Source organism: Pelodiscus sinensis, chromosome 11, assembly GCF_049634645.1.
Source record: "Pelodiscus sinensis isolate JC-2024 chromosome 11, ASM4963464v1, whole genome shotgun sequence".
Classification (NCBI taxonomy): Eukaryota; Metazoa; Chordata; order Testudines; family Trionychidae; genus Pelodiscus; species Pelodiscus sinensis.
This window is the reverse complement of record NC_134721.1, coordinates 3,511,695-3,532,362: the sequence shown is the minus strand read 5'-3', so window position 1 is coordinate 3,532,362 and position 20,668 is coordinate 3,511,695. Positions and strand designations below refer to the sequence as shown.

Below are 20,668 nucleotides of genomic sequence, written 5' to 3'. Positions count from 1 at the left end.
CTTATCCACAAGGCTCGTTATCTTATCAAAGAAAGCTATCAGATTAGTTTGGCATGACTTGTTCTTCACAAACCCATGCTGGCTATTCCCTATCACTTTATTACCTTCCAAGTGTTTGCATATGATTTCCTTAATTACCTGCTCCATTATCTTCCCTGGGACAGACGTTAAACTGACCGGTCTGTAGTTTCCTGGGTTGTTCTTATTCCCCTTTTTATAGATGGGCACAATATTTGCCCTTTTCCAGTCTTCTGGAATCTCCCCTGTCTGCCATGATTTTTCAAAGATCATAGCTAAAGGCTCAGATACCTCCTCTATCAGCTCCTTGAGTATCCTGGGATGCATTTCATCAGGACCTGGTGACTTGCTGACATCTAACTTTCCTACGTGATTTTTAACTTGTTCTTTGTGTATCCTATCTTCTAAACTTACCCTCTCTCTGCTTGTATTCACTACGTTAGGCACACCTCCAGACTTCTCGGTGAAGACCGAAACAAAGAAGTCATTGAGCATCTCCGCCATTTCCAAGTTCCCTGTTACTGCTTCTCCCTCCTCACTAAGCAGTGGGCCTACCCTGTCCTTGGTCTTCCTCTTGCTTTTAATGTATTTATAAAAGGTCTTCTTGTTTCCCTTTATGCCTGTAGCTAGTTTGATCTCATTTTGTGCCTTTGCCTTTCTAATCTTGCCCCTGCATTCCCGTGTTGCTTGCCTATATTCCTCCTTTGTTAGTTGTCCTAGTTTCCATTTTTTATATGACTCCTTTTTTATTTTGAGATCGTGCAAGATCTCCTTGTTAAGCCAAGCTGGTCTTTTGCCATATTTTCTATCTTTCCTACACAGCGGAATTGTTTGCTTTTGGGCCCTTATCAACGTCCCTTTGAAATACTTCCAACTCTCCTCAGTTGTTTTTCCCTTCAGTCTTGCTTCCCATGGGACATTACCTACAAGTTCTCTGAGCTTATCAAAATCTGCCTTCCTGAAATCCATTACCTCAATTGTGCTGGTCTCCCTTCTACCTTTCCTTAAGATCATGAACTCTATTATTTCGTGATCACTGTCCCCTATACTGTCTTCCACTTTCAAGTTCTCAACTAGTTCCTCCCTATTTGTTAAAACCAAATCCAGAACAGCTTCTCCTCTGGTAGCTTTTTCAACCTTCTGAAACAGAAAGTTGTCTCCAATGCAGTCCAGAAACTTATTGGATAGCCTGTGCCTCGCTGTGTTAGTTTCCCAACATATGTCTGGATAGTTGAAGTCCCCCATCACCACCAAATCTTGGGCTTTGGATAGTTTTGTTAATTGTTTAAAAAAGGCCTCATCCACCTCTTCCACCTGGCTAGGTGGCCTGTAGTAGACTCCTAGCATGATATCACCCTCGTTTTTTACCCCTTTTAGCTTAACCCAGAGACTCTCTACACAGCTATCTCCTACATTCATCTCCACTTCAGTCCAAGTGTGTACATTTTTAATATACAAGGCAACCCCTCCTCCCTTTTTTCCCTGTCTGTCCTTCCTGAGCAAGCCGTACCCTTCCATACCAACATTCCAATCATGCGTCCCATCCCACCAGGTTTCTGTAATACCAATGATATCATAGTTGTATTTATTGGTTAGCAATTCCAGTTCTTCCTGCTTATTACCCATACTTCTCGCATTTGTATATAGGCATCTAAGATACTGATTTGATCTTGCCTCCCTGTTGTGCCCTGACCCTCCTTTCTCCTTCCCATTATAGGCCGTAGTCCCCCCCATTTCCAACCCATCTCCCAGTCCCGCACATGCAGCACTTACCTGTGGGCTTTGTTCACCTGCCCCCAACAAACCTAGTTTAAAGCCCTCCTCACAAGGTTAGCCAGTCTGTGTCCAAACAAGGCCTTCCCGCTCCTGGAAAGGTGAACTCCATCTCCGCCAAGCAGTCCTTCCTGGAAGAGCACCCCGTGATCAAGGAAGCCGAATCCCTCCTGGCGACACCATCGTCGCAGCCAGGCATTCACCTCCAGGATGCACCTCTCTCTGCCCGGGCCCCTACCTTTGACAGGAAGGATAGAAGAGAATACCACCTGCGCTCCAAACTCCTTCACCCGTACTCCCAAAGCCCTGTAGTCACACTTGATCCGCTCAGTGTCACACCTGGCAGTATCATTTGTGCCCACGTGGATGAGTAGCATGGGGTAGTAGTCAGGCCTTCATGTAATTAATCATGTAATTAAAGAGTGTATCCTAATACACATGTCCAAAGCTGCTTGAGAAAAGTAACAAAGGGATCTTCCTGAAATGGGAGAGGAGACAATAAAATGGCAGATGAAACTCAGTGTTGAAAAGTGCAAGGTAACGGACACTAGAAAAACGAATCCCAGCTCTACAAGCAAAACGATGGGGTTTAAATGAATGGCTAATTATGACCGAAAGACAGAGAGAATGAATCATTGTGGATAGTTCTCTGAAAATATCCATTCTGTGTTCATCTAACAAAATGTTAGGAGCCGTTAGGAAAGGATAGACAATAAAACAGAAAATATCGTAATGTCATTATGTAAATTTGTGATCTCTAGAGTGATCAAGATACTAACTAACTAAACCCTTGTACTCCGGTTGGAGTATAGGTCATTTACAAGTCTCCTCCACTTCACTCTGTCTCGAGACAAAACTTCTAACTGACTCCAGGAGTACCCCAGTTGTTGTCCTTCAATCTCAATAGCTCTTCTCCACGTTGTCCAAGGTCTTTCTCTTTTGCGTTTTCCTTGCGGGTTCCATGTGAGAGGTTGATGGACTATACAGTAAGATGGTTTTCTGAGAGTGTGGCCTCGCCATCCCCGCTTTCTTCTCTTGATTTGAACGTCAAGTGGTTCTTATCCTGTTCTGTTCCAAAGCTCCTCATTTATAATCAAGTCTTGCGATTGGATGCGAAGGATGTACCTCAGACATCTGTTTATGAATGTCTGTAGCTTGTGATTTAAAGACTTTTTAGTACACTAGGTCTCACATCCATACAAGAACACACTCTTCACATTTATGTTGAAGATCTGCAGTTTCATCTTCCCAGAGTAATCAAGATAGTGAGTGTGAAAACTCAGGACTGAAGGGGGGGAAATAACAGGCACCTATTTAGGACACAGCCCCAAATATCAGGACAATCCCAATAAAAATCTGGAAATCTGGTCATCCGAATAGTACATCCATACCTTCAATTCCTGTGCAGTTCTAGGCTCAACTAAAAAAATGTATTAAAAAGGTAGCAAAAAATAAGCAAAAGAAGCAATTAAGGGGCCGGTAGGACAGCGTTCTATAAAATCATGAATCGTACGGAATAAGGAAATGCTATCAGCCGGTGGAACTCATTGTCATGAAGGCCAGAAGTAGAACTGGGTGTGATAAAGAGCTAGGTCCGTTCATGAAGGACAGGTCCACCAATGGCTCTTGGCCAAGATGGCCAAGGACTCAACCCCATGCTGTAGGTCAGTGGTTCTCAGTGTGGCCCAAGGCCCACTAGTGATCCATGATTGTCTTACAGGTGGGCCACAGGCTTGGAGCTCGACATACCCCTCCCTCCCGCATGGGGTGCCTGTGCTGGCACTCCAGACCCACCCTCCCCCCCATAAAATGGGCATGCCAGTGCCGGCTTCTTATATGGCAAGGAAGCTCTTAGAAAGAAAGCAGGTTTCAGATTGCAAGCTTAAGGAGAGATACTCTTGAAAACTCACCGATGCGCATTAGTGCCATCGGTTTATCCTGCGATAGCTGCATCATTCACACCTCACCGCTGTACATCTCAGAGGAAGATCAGATTAATGCTCTGAAGACTGCCGACAGAGGGAGTGTGCATGTTATCCTAACAACCCGCTTGCCTGGCAGTTTGGAAAATGCTGCTCTTCTAGCAGTTAAAGCATGCCCTGAGATAGTGTCAAGGAAATAAAGAATTCAGACCAACGGTCTTTTCTGACAGGCCTAAAATTAGACAGACCATCTGTGTTTTGGTTTAAGTGCTTACACATATTCTTCACCTAGGGCCCCGTGCTCAGAAAAAGTAGGGCATTCAGAAACACAGCCCAAGAGTTCTACTTCCCCCTCTACTACTGTATATTTTATATTAGTGGTGGGAGGAAAAAGCACAGTGAATTAAGAGCCAGCTACTGAAACTGAACACATTTTGAAGTTCAAGATCTTTAACCGTTTGGTGTTTAATTTTCCTGCATTTAAACTTTCTGGTTTCTGCTGAAAACCAGGCAGAACTAACCGCTTCACAAGAAAGATCTATTCATATGTGGTTACCAGCCCAATGGGCTACCCACAGTTGACTTTGAGTGAACATTTGAATGTTTTTCTTTAACTTCTCAATCTTTTGAGATTTGCCTATTCCAATTCCTTGCCAACTGATAGAACAGCACAACAGAACAACTGTGTGTGTATGTGCCAGCAAGCCTGAAAGCTTGTTTACACAGGTGCACGCAAGAAAATTGATCCGAATTAACGACAGGTGTGAATTTAAAATGGGTTAGTTAAACTTATGCATGAATAGTCTTCGGAATTAAAGTGCCCTTAATTTGGTTTATTTTAATTCACTTCCAAAATGAATTAGACTAAATTGATTTCAGGCTGCTTTAATTCTGAATAAGAGTGTTCACAGAGGAGTTTAATGCAGTTTAAGTAATCTACTTTAAATTGTAATTCTGATTACCTTTCTTGAGTGTCCCCATGTAGACAAGCCTTAGAAAACACAGTGACCTTTCCATTGGGATTTTTACTGACTTTGTAGCCTTAGTTTCAGAAAGCTGATAGATTTTTACAGAGACAAAGTTGGAAAATAACGTTGTTAAAAAATGTTAAATGTTGGATCTGTCATTCTTCACCCTGACCCCTTAAGGACAATAGCAATCGTATGGATACTTTGTCTAGGTTTATTGATCTTTGTGTGTTATTTTAAACAAAAGAGAGAAAACGGAACTGCCCATTTTTGCAGCATCCACTGCACTGATTTTTTTGTAACAGGGGCACAATTTTAAAGTTCCCGGGGGAAAAAAAATGAGCTCTGAAAACATAGAATGGATTTTCAGTCTATGATGAAAAGTTTCCCATCTGTCCCAAATTTGGGGAGAGAAAAAAAACTTGCTGGGCATGCATTAAATACAGTTGCATGGAGAAAGTTGTGCAGTAGAACATCATTAAATCCCTGTCCACTAATTGGTAAACCCAGTCATTCCCACACAGACCCCACTGGGTTCACCTTACAAAGTTCAGTAACAGAGACAGCTGTGATGAAGTCTCCCATTACTAAGACTTGAACTTTGATTCATGCTCTTCTATGCTGACCAATCCCAGGTAAGTAAACGGGGGTGCGGGGGGTGTATAAATCAGGAAAATATTTGTTGCAGTGTATTTACTAGAATGCTGTGAGTCGTGAATAGCTGTAACTAAACTGAACATGGCAAAAATGAATGAACGCAGCACATTTCATAGGAGGTGGTAGCCGTGACTCACTGCTTACTCACGAGTTTACAAAATGGTAGGATCTCCAGTGGGTCTGGTAGTTAGTAGCTAGATTCTGCTGAATGTAAAAGGGAAAAATCCAACTGTTCTTTGAAATGAGTTCGTGTTGTCTGCACACCCATAGATCTTTCTGTGACTACAGAGCTTTGAGGATTGGCTGGTTAGGGCGTTTGTTTGAGATATTGGATATTTTGCTTTAGGTCACTGCTTTCAAACCCAGGTTACCATATGATAGTAGACCAGGGGTTCCCAATCTTTTTTGGTCCCCGTACCTCCTTGGCTTTTACTAAACCTTCCCGTACCCCCTATTCAATATGAAAGGAAATAAATTCTAGACTCTAGAATCCAGAACCTTTTTCATTAACACTACTACTTTTGGAATATTTAAATTAGGATAATCTAGTTATTTATCAAATATTCCCCGTACCCCTTGACAAGCTTCTCATACCCTCTGGGGTTATGCTTACCCCAGGTTGGGAACCCCTGTAGTAGACTTTGTGTAATGAATTAGGAGTCTCAATCCAGTTCTTACTTGGCTAGGAACCCATATGCCTCTAATCAGCACATCTTGGCCTCCTAGATAGCAATCCCAGCTAATCTGGCTCAAAAGACCGGGCAGGACTCCTAGTGAAGTAACTTTTGGGAAAGCAAATTTAACTTAAAAAACAAAAAGAGGAAGATACAATAGATAAGAACAGAACAACGGACCCAAAAGCGTTACAGACATTGTGTCCAGACCGGAGATCCAATACCCTACTATTCTGTAACTGTTGTACAGACTTGCACTGCAGGCTGATTATCGACTTCATTTTATTAACTTGCAAACGAGATGTACATAAATAAAGTTCTGTTCAAACTTGATTCCGCATTGCTTCCACATACTCCATTGTCTTCCATGAAGAGCCAGTGTGACATTTCTGAGCATCTGTCTTGCATTTTCCTGGCAAGCTAATTAACACATTGTCACTCCCACTGTTGTATCACTTTTGTGCATGTGTGTGCGTGTGTGAATGCCAGACAGTGACATCCGAAATTAACCGTTTACACACCCAGGTGACAGCACAACTGTCCCGCTCGTGTTTCTAAACATTTCCCTCTGGTTGTGTTCACAGCTGGGGCACTCAAGGTGACTTTACCACAACACATGCGCTTCCTGCTGTGAAGGTGAAGCTGTTTACAGAGAGCACTGGCGTGCTGGCGTTGGAGGACAAAGAACTTGGGCGGGTAAGGAAAATTGCCGCCTTAATTCTGTCTTTTTAGGTCAATGGCGAGGAGAGCGTTTTGGGGCTCCAAGAGGCCCAGGAAAAGAGGACACGTGCTCTCTGGGCAGCAGTGCTGGACACGGATACAGTTCATACGTTGTCTTTGGTGTTGGCTTTTAATGGCAATAGGTCCGCTGGCTGTGCAGTCACAGAACAAATGCAGAGGGTCTTTGGAGTGGTATTGACAGTCTTGGAGCCCTTAGAAGTGCACCCAGCTGAGGAGAAAAGGGGGTTTCAAAGGAGCATCTGGCTGCTTTCTTGTGCACTGCAGTGCTGGGGGAACAAGTCTGGAAAGGGCTGTTTTGTAGCACCCATTCACCGAGGTGAAATCCGGACTCCATTGATGGCAATAGCAAAATTTCTGTGTTCTGCCAGTACTCTCATCGGTAAAGGATTCCGATTCCCTAGCTTTGGCTACAGAACCTCGGGTGACCCCTTCCTCCCCTTTCACTTCCCCACACTTCCCCCAAAACCCCTACTCAGGATTCCGGTCTGTGTGGTTGCGTGTCCGCTAGTGCCCTTGCACACTCAGAGTGCCCACAGAGAGCGCTTTCCCGTTCACTGAAGTGTTTCCACACCACTAATCACTTCTGTGGCCCTTCCTGGTCCTGTTTCTGAGCTGGGAGGAGCAGAAGGGTACACACTGTTCCAGCGAAGGGGATGTGCCGTTGCTTTCTACATTGGCATTGGCCGGTTCTCCGTACCGTTTTCAGATCTCATTCTTTAGGCATTCCAGCATGGCACGCTCTCTTGCGACCCTGCCTGCCTGCTAAGCAGAGCCTTTTGCTGAGCTGTGCACAATGGCCAGCCGCTCTTTCTTCCACATAGTCACAGTGGGTGTCGCCCCCATTTGCTTTGTGGCTCTTGTTTTTCAGTTGCAGGTCTGTGATTTCCTTGCCAGGTGGCAGTGGTGAACCATGTTGCATTTGTCAGGCTTGAAAGGAGCTAGCAGTGCATGAGGGACAAAACTGTTCTCGGGCTCCGCCATGTCCACGGTAACTCCTGGAAGGCCAATGAGCCGGCTCCTCAACTTAGCTTCACTCAGAGTCTATCAGAGAGTTGTAGCTCCTTTGTAGCATTGTAGCTCCTTTGTAGCGTCCTAAACCCAAATAGCATGGAGGGGGCCAACCCTGAGCAACATGGCTGGTGGCCTCATCATTTCCTTTGGAGTACATCCATCCGCACTTCTCAGCTAGCCGGACTTCAATGAGACACTAAGTATTCCTGAAACTGCCTCCTCCTGTCCAGTGATGGCGCTTGTCTAGTTGGCTGCTTTGGGATTTGGTATTCTTCAAGTAACTAAACCTTGAGCATGTTAAACCCCTGATGGAGCTGTTCAGATAGACACGAACCTGCCTGTGCTGAGGTGGGACGACGACAGAGTCTCGAAGGCAAAGGAAATGAATGTGGTTCTGTACACACCAACGTCCCCGCATAATTGCTCTTTGAGAATCACAGAATCATAGAACATTAGAACGGGAAAGGAGCTTGAGAGGTCATTGAGTCCAGTCCCCAGCCCTCACAGCAGGACCAAGCACCATCTAGATAATCCCTGACAGGTGTCTGTCTAACCTGTTCTTAAATATCTCCAGTGATGGAGATTCCACAACCCCCTAGGCAATTTATTCCAGTGTTTCACCACCCTGACAGGAAGTTTTTGCTAATGCCCAACCTAAACCTCCCTTGCTGCCATTTAAGCCCATTGCTTCTTGTCCTTTCCTTAGAGGCCGAGGAGAACAATTTTTCTCCCTCCTCCTTGAAACACCCTTTTAGGTACCTGAAAACTGATACCACGTCCCCTCTCAGTCTTTTCTTTTCTAAACTAAACAAGCCCAGTTCTTTCAGTCTTCCCTCATAGTGCATGTTTACTAGACCTTTATTTATTTTCGTTGCTCTTCTCTGGACCTTCTCCAATTTCTCCACATCTTTCTTGAAATGTGGTGCCCAGAACTGGACACAATCCTGCAAATGAGGCCTAAACAGCGCAGAGTAGAACAGAAGAATGATTTCTCGTGTCTTGCTCACAACTCTCCTGTGAATATGTCCCAGAATCATGTTTGCCTTTTTTTGCATCAGTGTTGCACTATTGACTCACGTTTAACTTGTGGTCCTCTATGGCCCCTAAATCCTTTTCTGCCATGCTCCTTCCTAGACAGTCGCTTCCCATTCTGTATGTGTGAAACTCATTGTTCATTCCTAAGTGCAATACTTTGCATTTGTCCTTATTGAACTTCATCCTGTTTACCTCAGACCATTTCTCTAGTTTGTCCAAATGATTTTGAACTATGACCCTGACCTCCAAAGCACTTTCAATAGGGATATGAACGACTGGTCGATTATCCGATATGCAAATGCTTATCGGATAGTCGACAGGCTAGTGGACTAGTCCCTTCCCCCACCTTGCTGCCTCTATCAGAAAGAGGCAGGAAGGGGGGGTTGCTTCAAAGCAGCAGCACCATGGGGAGCCTGGGGCCACACCCTGGGCTCCATGTGGTGTTGCCACTTTGAAATGCCATGAGGAGCACGGGGCCAGCAGGGGACTGCTTAAATCCCCCGCTGGCCCCATGCTCCCCACAGCGCTTTTGCCTTTGAAGTGTAGCAACAGCCCTGGGGCAGGACAACCCACCAACCGGCTCTGCTCTTGTCCACGGCCCTGTGGGGACGACTCCACCCCAGCTGAACACCCAGTCTCTGCCAAAGCCCAGCCACTTGGGCATGACACAGGAGAAAGTTTCCACCCCTGGAAATAGTGTTATAAACATCTGCTCTGTCCCTGCCCATCGCTCCTGCCCTTTTTTCTGCCAAACGCCAAAACTTTCCTTTGAAAAAGATCTTACTGTTAAAAGGGATTGAAAATGAATGACTAATATAACAGCTCGAAGAAACAAGGGCTGGTCTTCAGGCACGCTGGAATCAAAGTTTCAAAGACTAATGCACACTCTGTCAGTATTGCATATGAAAACACTAGAGAGGTTTGTCTTCATGATTAAATAGAAAGGGTTAATGTAGTGGGTAAAACTTAGTATGTGTAGAATTAAGGAAGGTGCTGAATAAGGATCTAATCCAAAACACCTTCTGGTTTGTGGTTGATTTCAGTGGGATTTGCATCCAGTCCTACGGGAGTAAGTGTGCTGGGATATCAAACTCAAGGACACTTTGGTTTCCATGCAGGAAAAAAATAAAGTGTAGTTTGCAGTATCAGCTGTGAATCTGAAACTCAACGGCGTATTAAAAAAAAAGATGATAAACTGGGCTGGTATTTGGCAGTTGCATGGAATAATGCTAGTCAGGAATGAACTATAGAAACACCATGAGTAATGAGGGTGAACTCTGCCAGTTATAAAAAAGAATTTGCTTGCCTGTAAGTGAATACATTATGAGGAAGTGCATCCCAGTCCCCATCAGCGGAGACTCAAATGAATGTTACCCATGCATGGGTGTGAGTCACCAGAATAGCTCGAAAACAAAGCCAAAAAAATAAAAACTATGAAGGACGAAAATGGAAAGATCAAAAGATTGATGTTTATGCATTAGGAATGAAGAGAGTCGTTTCAATATACAGAATAGTGACAATATTCCCGAGCCTTTAACCCCTCCTGTCTAAACGCATTACAACAATGAGGGATAAATTACATACTGGGATAGAGGTGGAGTCACTTGGAAATGAAATATACTGCTCCCAGAAAATGGCGACAAGCTTGGGGGTTTTTTTCTGCTCCTATCTGAGAGGCCGCTGCCCTTTCCAAATAGCAGGTCATTGCTTGTCTGCAATCGATGTCCCACCACTATCCGTTTCCGTGAAAATTCCAAGCATAACACAGAGGGTAAAGTGCGACCTCTTCTGGCAATAAACGGAGTCCCTTGGTCCGTGCTGCCTCCTCAGCTCCCCTGCCCATCCACGGACAATACGGTGAGTGGGTTCTCATGGCCAAAGGCAGCTCCTGCCCTGGCACTCCACCCTTAAATTAAATAAAATAAAATAAATAAATAAATTTTTTCCTCCCTTGGCCAGGCACAGAGCCCTGGGGGAGGAAAAAAGAAGGAAGAGACAAGTAAGGATCGGACCCATCGCGGGACTGGGAGCAGCAAAGGGCTGGAGCGCAAATGGCAGTTCAGCTGGTGGCAGGAGGTCAGATGGTGCCTCCTGGGCTATTGAGATCCCATCCCGAGTGCGGGAGGCACTGCCTGTGACCGGTCGCAAATGGTGAGCCCCGGGCGAGAATCACCAGATGGAAAGTCCCGATCCCACGTTGGGTCCGATCCTTAATTTTCTTTTCCTTTCCTAAACTTTCCATGGACCCCTTACAGTACTGCTGTGGGCTCCCAGGGGTCCATGGACCACAGGTTGGGAATGACTGGTGTAGAATAAACAGGTTGGCAAATGGATGCTTTTGAAGGATTTTCAGAATTCTTAGCCTTACCAGGCACTGACTTGTGCTGTTATAAGCCAGCATAGCAGCGGGTTACACCAGCTGAGGTTCTGAGCCATCCTCTCTTGCCTGCCTGAGGTGGCAATGAGAAATACCGAGAAGGTTAGAAACTTTTGCAGCAACTGAAATCTTGACACTTGATATGACCCATGATAGGACTACGCTGGGTGTATTATGTGCATTTTACTTTCCAACCCTGTATTCAGTCAGGAAGCGTACCCCCTAGAAAGTGAACTATTGATTAAATTCAACCCAAAATCAGTTGCTTCAAAAAAGGAGGGATCTCACACTCACAGATGGGACGGGGGGGCTCTCCGAAGGCCCCTGCCAACAAACGGACCAGTCTAAATTTTTTCCTGCTGCATCTCATCCCACGAGGTGAAAAGAAGAACAAAGTTAGGAGGCCAGGTGAAATTCCACCTTTTTTTAAAATATTATGGTGTGTTTCCAACGGCCTGGGAACTGCAATGCTGTGCCTTTAAAGAGGCAGGCGGATGAGGGAATGGTTTTTATTGAACCACGTTCTGGTGGTGAGTGAGACAAGCTTTTGAGCCCCACAGAGCTTTTCTTCAGGTCTCTGACGCAGATCCAAGAAAAGATACAACCTCACACCCCTTTGTGTGTCTCATATCCTGGGACCGACACAGCTGGAACGGCACTGGAACATTGTTACTTTGGCGCGTCTGTTGCAGAAAAATCTCTTTAGTGTTTGAGGTCTGCTCCATGGCCCTTCGAAATCTTTCCACAGAAGAAGAACGTAAGTGGGCCCTCCTTTTTGGCCTGATGAGCTGAAGGCTGGTTTACTTTCTAGACTGTGCATGGAACCTTTTGGGTCCCAGCTAGGGTCACCGTCTTGTGTGCGACTGAATTCAAGGGGATTGCAGATGGTGGGAAAGTGACCACAAGCCCCCTTCGCTGTAGAGATTACTCACCTTCCTATTGATGTTCCAACTTGTTTAATCTTCAGCCGTGCTGCGCCATAGAATTGTGCTGCATCCTCCGTGGCTGGCACACCTGCAGTAATTTGACCTCGGAGGCGTTCTGAAAGCAGCTAGACTCAGTGGAACAAAAGGGAGAGTCTGGCAGGAGCCTTTGCATAGAAAAGAAAGGGAATGGCAGCCAGCTAGTTATCTGAGAACTTCCAGGAAGAAGGATTATTGTCAGGGCCTATATATGTAACAGAGACAAACCAAAGTGCCCCAGAAGCTATAATTTAACGATCCAAAAGCCTCCATTTGGAAAGTGTTTGTCTTTCTTCAATTAATGTAATTTTGTCCTAAGCCTTGTAAAAATAACAATGAGTCTGAAAGGACACACATTCGCTGAACGTTTGTCTCCATAATTATGAATCTTTCATGGTTTAAATGTAAGCACTTCTATGCTCTCCTTTTTAAATTACTTGAATCCGTGGCATATGATCTAAAGTCGATAATTGCCTGAAGCACCCCTCTCCATTTAATCAGTTGCTGTTTTCAACTTTTTCCTAGGATTTGTCCAAAAATTAGTTTAAGTAAAATCCACCAAAACCAAATAAAAAACAATATCTATTCTTCTAGCTGACTGTGATCAGGTACATTGCACTAGTCAAAATTATAATATATCCAAGTTCTCTCTGAAGAGTAGTAAAGGAACTCTGACTTCTGCATTCTGCTCAGATCTGTTCATTTTCTGAACCTCGTTTTCCCACTGTAAGTTAGTTTTGCCATCTTCTTGTGTCCTCTGTCATTTAGGTCATGAGTTTTGAAGGCCAGGAGCAACATTCCCTGTAAACTGGGCACTTGTGCGGCCACTCAGGAGAAAATGAAATGCTACCCAACAGTTTAGCAGAGTGCCCATTGCTAGTTTTTTTGTTTCTATTGGTGGTGCACATTCAGACATGCTTTGGTGCACATAAAATTATTCTGCACATGGATGAATAAAATCTGCACATGGATTGAAAAGATGAGAGGGAATATTGGGCAGGAGCTGTCCTTTTTAATTACGTTTCTGTCTAGTTCCTAGCACAATGGGTCTCTGAGCTTGGATGGAAGTTCCTAGTATTACTATTACTACCAATAAAGGATTTTACCTGTAATATTCCTTATTATTTTCTATTTTGTATTGTTTAGTCAAGCTATTTAATAAATACTTATGGATTATATTAACTATTAATAATTTTAACTAATAATCATGTGTTTTTAAATTTTAACCCAGATCACCAGTTAATTAATTATTGAACAAGATTGCTTATGAGCACCAGGTATTAGCTTCTTCAATCTAATAATAAATTAACTGAACCAAACAACTGATCTTTAGTAGGTATTTCTCATTCTTCCTTATATATTACTAGCACTTTTACCCAGCATTGCTCAGCTCCTTAACGCAATTAAGATGCTTTTTTGAAAAATAAAAGGAAAATGTACATGCTTTATTTAAATTGTTTATTTTTTCCCCAAAAAAATACAACATTGTTTTTAGGAAGTTAATTTTTATTTAAGATTTCTTTTTTTAAAAAAAAAGGATTGTTAAAATGTTTCCATTTAATTGTTTTTAGTAATTTTTTAAAATGCGGACTGCATAACATGTTGGGTTTTTTCTGCATCCCTATGAACTCTTATCATTTGCTATGTTTCAACAAAAAGAAGGGCTATAGCCCATGTGGTTTGCGATAACACTTTCTTCTGGTTTTCAAACCTTAAGCATTGATTTAGCTGTGCCAACACGAGCATTACTCCAAATTTCTCCATTTTATCTCTTTTCTGTCAGGTTTTTTGAGAAGCAATCCTACTGCAGGTTCATCCTGTTTTTCTGGATCAGTTTGGTTCAGTCCAGGGGTAAAAGTAACTTAAATTTCTTACAGGTACTGTCGTATCACAACCCCCTCTGATGGAGCCTCTGAGCAGGAGGTTGGGGATGGAGGTGTGATACAATAGTATCTGTACAAAAAAAAAATTATGTGTGAGGTGGAATGCAGGCAGTGGGTTGGAGAGTATGAGGGTGTGGGGGGCTCAGGACAGGGGGCAGAGGTGTGGGGGATGCAGGAGTCAAGATTGGGGTGAGGAGGCTCTCAGGGCAGGGAATTGGGGTTGGGGTGCAGGAGTCAGAAGCTTGCAGGGGATGTGGGGAGTTCAGGGCATGGGGGGTTCAGGAGTCAGTGTTGGCGGTGGGAAAGGACTCAGGACAAGGAGATGGGGGGGTAGGGGATGGTGCAGGGGCCAAAGCCCCCACCCCCACCCAAGATTCATAACACCCTGCTTGCTCTTCCACTTCTTGTCCCTGTCAGGGAGTGAGAGCAAAGTGCACAGCTCATCTGCGCCCTGCGCTTCCCAGCCAGAGATAGGAATGCAGCAAACTGTGCACGTTCCCCTCACTCCCTGACAGTAATGAAGGGGAACAGCCAGCAAAATCCCTGTACAGATTGGGAGGAGGGAGGAACTTCAGTTCCCCCCCCACACACGCCCTCTCTGAAAGGCGCCTGGGGGGTGATGTGCCCCCAGCCAGCTTCTTTCATTCTCCTGGTAATCACTTTTCTGTTTGGTTTTATGAGAAGTAATCCCATTTTCCTGGCACAACCAAACCCTTACATTGCTTTAAGTTATGATGGGAGGGAGCTACATACCGAATTTGGTGGTCCTAGCTCTTACTATTTAGGAGGAGTTCTTGAACAGACACACAGCCAAACTCTCGAACAGATGTAATAGTTTTACCCTTCAAAGTAGACGATAAAGTGTCCGTGGTGTAAATAAAAGATGGTTATGGTTGCAAAGCCAAGCACTCCGAAGTTAGGATATGCCATAATTAAAGATGCCCATGCATTGTTAACTTGGCATCCTTGTGTATTTCCATTCCGATGAAGTCTGTCTCTGCACGATCTCTTACTACTGTACCCCCGAATCTCTGATCCTCTCCTCTCAGCCTGTTTCTTACCCCTGTCTACATTATGTTGGGATCCTCCTCCTCTTCCACACTGCTTGGGCACACGCAGGGGAAAACACTGAGAGCACAGCCTCCCAGCTCTCATTGCCTGGCATCACTGTAGCCTCCGGTGGCCATCTGGTCAGCACTTACAGTCGGGACTTAGGACACTGTCTGGTTCCTCTGAAGGGATGGCAGACACTGGGCCCTGTCAGCAGGTAGGAGCTGCGAGGGGATCCAGCAAGCCCAGTGGGGCACAGGCAGAATCATCATAGAATTTAGCTGGCACACTTTAACAAGTCTCTACTGAGCATGTGCAAACTGAGGTTGTTGGTTTTTTTCAAACGCTTATAACTTTGCCAGATGTGGGTGAATTGTCAAAGGGACAGCCAAAGGCACCTTCTTCGTGTTCATGTGTCCTTCTGGACAAATTAGGCCCTGCTCTAAGGTATTTTTAATTAAAAGTTTGCAAAGAAATTTCCACCCAGCATAAAGAATTTCACCTGGAATGCTTGGCAAAGTTGTAAGCAATGGAAAACAAGGTATCGCGATGGGGAATATCAGGCAACATTAACTGTAGTCATTGCTACCTGCATCACGTGGACTTTTCCCTGGAGACTGACTTGCCTGTGAGACTGTAAATTCTTTTCCGGTGGTCTTTTCTTGGATGGTTGAAAGATGGAAAAATATTGGCAATGGTAAATATCACCCGTTGTGACTGCATACAGTTGCAGTTTTCAGGACGCTAAGAATAATTATGCAATAGCTAGAGCAGCCAAAGAGATACAATACGCGCTAATCTCACAATAATAACATTTAATTTAGGATATGGTGAGTGAAATCCTACCCCTATTTGTCAATAGGAATGTATTTTCATTCCCAGTCCGAACCAATGTACTAGGTCATATCTTCCCTTCACCATTGCTATCTTTGTTATATGCAGGTGGTCCTTCACCCTACTCCAAATAGCCCAAAACAATCCGAGTGGCACAAAATGACTGTTTCCAAAAACTGCCCAGATCAAGATCTAAAGATCAAACTTGCCGTCCGAATGGATAAACCTCAAAACATGAAGCATTCTGGGTAAGTGCTTTGCTTTGTTTCGTTCTGAATCCTTTGGGTTTGAGTTTGGATTTTATTTCTCAAGCATAACAGGAGCAGAGAGAGACTGTTTTATTCTCAAGTTCGCAGAAGGATGAAAGAGGAATAAATATAGAAATGGAGCTAGTTCACCCATTTGCTGTGCACTTTACATATTTTAGCATAATCCTTTTAATGTGTTTATGTGCGTCAGCCTATCAACTGAAATCCTGAAGCAGTACTCCTGAGGAAATGATTAGTGATTTTATTTTCTCTGTTAGAGGATCATCAGTGAGGTACTCTGCTCTTTTATAGCAAAATCAGTATAATTTCCCAAATTATTTTGTTTCTTCTGACGTTGAATTCTCAGAAAGCAGCAAACAATGGTCCTTCTGCTTGAGGTATATGCTGAGGATGAAGACGAACTACTAGTACGGTTTATACAGGGATGTACAATTTTGACAACTTCAGGATTAAATACAATGCACATAGGGTAAAACACGAGTAATGGGATGGAATTTAAAGGTGTTAAAAGTAATATCTGAATATCAGAGAAAACACCCTAACAGAGAAATCCTAGCCCATGGAGTTACTTTCATGAAGGAATCCCCCATTGAGTAAGACTTTCAAAGCTGGAAAAAGTACAGCAGGCACTAGAAAAGTATGACCAGGAAAATGTCTTTTGTTGGCAGGGAAATAGGCTACATGGCCCCACTAGCCTCTTCCATCTCTGGGGCTCAGATAGTCACTCACCTTGAAAGGGAGGGAGTTGTGTGGGGGATGGGTTTTTTCCTGTTGGCAAAAAACGAGCTCTTCATATCATGAGTCCATAATTTGTATACAGTAATTCCTCATTTAACACTATCGATATGTTTCAGAAAATGATCATGTTAAGTGAAAACGTGTTATGCGGGGTCAATTTTCCCATTGAAAATAATGGACGAGGTGGGGGTTGCATTTCAAGCGGTGGTGTCTGTTGGGACTGGGACATAAGGTTGGGGGAGAAAGGGGACTGGGTTACAGCAGGGAGGGGAGGGGTTTGGCTCTGGGGAAGGGAAGGAGAGGGGAGGGGGATTGGGTTGGGAATATGCCCCTGTGACCGGTCTGACAGGACCTGCACTGCGTCTGGCAAGGGGGGGTTGCCGGGGAATGGCGCGGCGAGCGGTGAACCCTCCGCCGCTTTGCAGGGAGGCGGGGGAAGCCCCGCACAGCCACCGGTGATGGGCCAGTTGGGGAAATCATGTTATTCCAGAGATGGTCGTGTAATTCAAAAAACGTTCCCTAAAAAAAAAAATTGTGCTATCGCGAAAACATGTTAAGCGGGCACATGTTAAATGAGGACTTACTGTATGCTTCAGCCAGTCCTGAATTTCCCAATTCCACAAACTCATTTACCCAAAGAAGAATACTTCCTCTTCTTTTAATTTGTCAGATGGTCAAATAAATACAATCCCCATAATACCAGATTATAAACCAGATCAGCTCTAGGAGGTTGTAACTAATGCCATTGGCAAGGCTTTCATAGAACACTAGAAACTAGAAGGGACATTGAGAGGCCATCAAATCCAGTCCGCTGCCCTCACAGCAGGACCAAGCACCATCTAGATCATCCCAGTATTAGATAGACTTTTAGGAAGTTTTTCCTAATGTCCAACCTCAACCTCCCTTGCTCCAATTTATTCCCATTGCTTCTTGTCCTATCCTCAGAGGCCAAGGGAAACAATTTTTCTCCCTCCTGCTTGGAACACCCTTTTAGGTACTTGAAAATCGCTATTATGTCCCCTCTCAGTCTTCTCTTTTCCAAACTAAACAAGCCCAGTTCTTTCAGTCTTCCCTCCTAGCTCGTGTTTTCTAGATCTTTAATCATTTGTGTTACTCTTCTCTGGAGCTTCTCCAATTTCTCCACATCTTTCCTGAAATGTGGTACCCGGAACGGAACACAGTATTCCAACTGAAGCCTAATCAGCGCAGATTAGAGCGGAAGAATGACTTCACGTATTTTACTTTCAACACTCCTGTTAATGCATCCCAGAATCACATTTGTTCTTTTTTTGCAACAGTGCCACACTGTTGTCTCCTATTTAGCTTGAGGTCACTATGGCCCCTAGATCCCTTCCTGCAGTTCTCCTTCCCAGGTAGTCTTCAAGGAAGACAGTGTTATAAACCATCCAGGAAAAAAAAACATGGTTTTGTTTCACTTACTCTTCCGATGCCCATTTCTACAGGTACAAAAATAATTTATTTTCCATAAAGTTTTGCCACATAATTGATCAATGGATCAAGCCACACAATCCTTTCTTTTGTCTTCCTCTGCCTTGTTTGTCTGACCGGCCGCAAGGTCATATTCCCTAGCTGCACTGGGCTTCCAAAAATTATCTGTAAAAAAATTCTTCCACCAGTCATATGTGTTTCCTTGGCAGCTTCTCATGGCAAATGGGCTAGATGGCTCTGGTTTCTGTCATGCTTTTTTGATCTAACATTTGATTTAGAAAGTGTTGGTTTAACCTATTTACCTTAAAATATTAGTTCGTTGCAGCATCTTCTCTTGGAGCCTGAGCCAGAGCCAATGGAAATGAATCCAAATTTTTCCATTAATTTCAGTGGGGATGTGAATCAGTCCCTGGAGCTTTGTTACAGAGAATCTGTGTTAAAGGGTTTGCCTAAATATTGTAGAATGGAGACCAAATTCTGAGCAGTTCTGTTGGTGTATAATCTGCTTGACCTCACTGGAATTACTCTGGATTTCTAGTGGCATAACTGAGAGCAGAATCCAGCCAAATTCCTGACTAGAATACGTTTCTATTATGCAGCTCTCCTCTCCTGGCATGCCACTTTGTTGTGCAATACATTTAGGTTGTCAATCAGTGATTTGACTGTTCGCTATGCAAATACAGAACAACTAGAAACAGCATGTTGCAGTCCTTGTCAGCACTGAAGTCTTGCAATGTTTCACTGCTGACACTTGTTGACAAAACAGCATTTAATTATGAGGAATCAGTTGTATGTTGGGATGAAAGGTTTGTTTGTTTGTTTGTTTGTTTGTTTAAAATTAGCTGAAACCTCTCTTTGCCGAAGAACCTAGTCTTAGTGCAGAACCTACACCTTTCTTTATAAGTTACCAGGTGTGAAATCCTGCCACAGAAGCCATGCTTTGACTTAAATGAATCCAGGATTTTATTTTACTTAGATTTATTTTATTTGTTTGCATACGAATGTATGATGAGATCACAAGTTTGCTAATACTAAATCATACCATTTCATCTGAGGCTGCCTAATGAAACAGGGTTACCTGTGGGAGGACGGGACAGAAACCAATCTGCCTTTGCACGTAATGGCTTGTAGCCATCAATATGAGAACATGAGAAACCCCCCACTAAAGTCAGTGGGAAAAGTCACATTAAATACAGTATAACTTAGACCAGCATCTCTAGAGGTAGAAGTAGTAAGCATTGGGACTCTTGATGCTTTGGAATGCTTTCTTATGCCTGATTCTGTTCATTTCTGTCAACAGCTGGATATTAAGCTTCTGTTAATTGGCTCAGACACTGAAACTGTGCACATTTTTGGTAAGCATCACAGAATCCAATTTCAGGTTACCATCTGAAACAATGGCAAAATTCTCAGCAGCTCCAATGGCATATTTTTGTGCCATACACCAAGAGCCCACTACTCAGGTTAGCGTTTGAGGTGTGTACCATGACGGAAGCCTAGACATTCACAAATAATATGTACTCCTGTGGGATTGCTTTTAAGAAACAGGACTGCCAGTATAATAGAAAATTGCCACCTATGTATGTATTGGGGCAGAAAAAATGCAAAAGTGTCGGATATCTTGAGAGAAACATGTTGATACAGTACAACACGGTGCCAATGAATAGAATAGATTCACAGCACTGGATGATGTATTTGCATTTTTTATTATCACCACCAGGGGCGGATATAGGGCAGGGCGAGCGGGGCGGCCGCCCCGGGTCCCGTGCTTCAAAAAGCCCCGCGCATGCGCTGCGGTGCCACTGCGCATGCGTGTGGCGTCACCACGCATGTGCCGTGGCAAAGGGGGGCCCCGCAAAATTATGCTGCCTTGGGCCCCGCAAAACGGTCATCTGCCCCTACTTATCACTACTATTCCTATTATTATTTTGGCTAGTGTCTATATTAGGGATTCTCATGGCAGATTCAGTGGGAGCATTATCACAGAGATTAGAGGCATTCATTTTAAAAGTCCTAATATTTCTTTTGTAGGAGTGATGAATTCACTTCCATGTTAGAGAGAATTCATTTAACCTGCTATGTGGTAACCAGGTAGATGCCATACAATGTTGCTTTATGCTTATCAACCAGGTTATTTAGTTGAATCAGTCCACATTTTAAAGGTACTGTCTTCTCAGGTTTTGATGTGTTTCTGATTGGCAGCTCCTCTCACCAAAATGGACTTGTGACGGTTAGAAAGCAATGCTGAATTGCTTCCAAGATCTTCCCCTGCAAATATCATTTGCTCCCACTTGACTGTCTAGTAGC

The 20,668-nt window shown here is 43.9% G+C and overlaps 1 protein-coding gene across 12 annotated transcripts in view; it reads left to right on the top strand.

The window, feature by feature from the left end:
* The window catches only part of CADPS (calcium dependent secretion activator), a 422,307-nt gene that overhangs the window by 245,822 nt on the left and 155,817 nt on the right, over window positions 1-20,668 (top strand). For all 12 annotated transcript variants that reach the window (XM_075938476.1, XM_075938477.1, XM_075938474.1 and 9 more), the window contains 2 exons: window positions 6,597-6,708; window positions 16,014-16,153. In XM_075938476.1, the coding sequence (XP_075794591.1) occupies window positions 6,597-6,708; window positions 16,014-16,153 (252 nt within the window). The remainder of the gene's footprint in view (window positions 1-6,596; window positions 6,709-16,013; window positions 16,154-20,668) is intronic.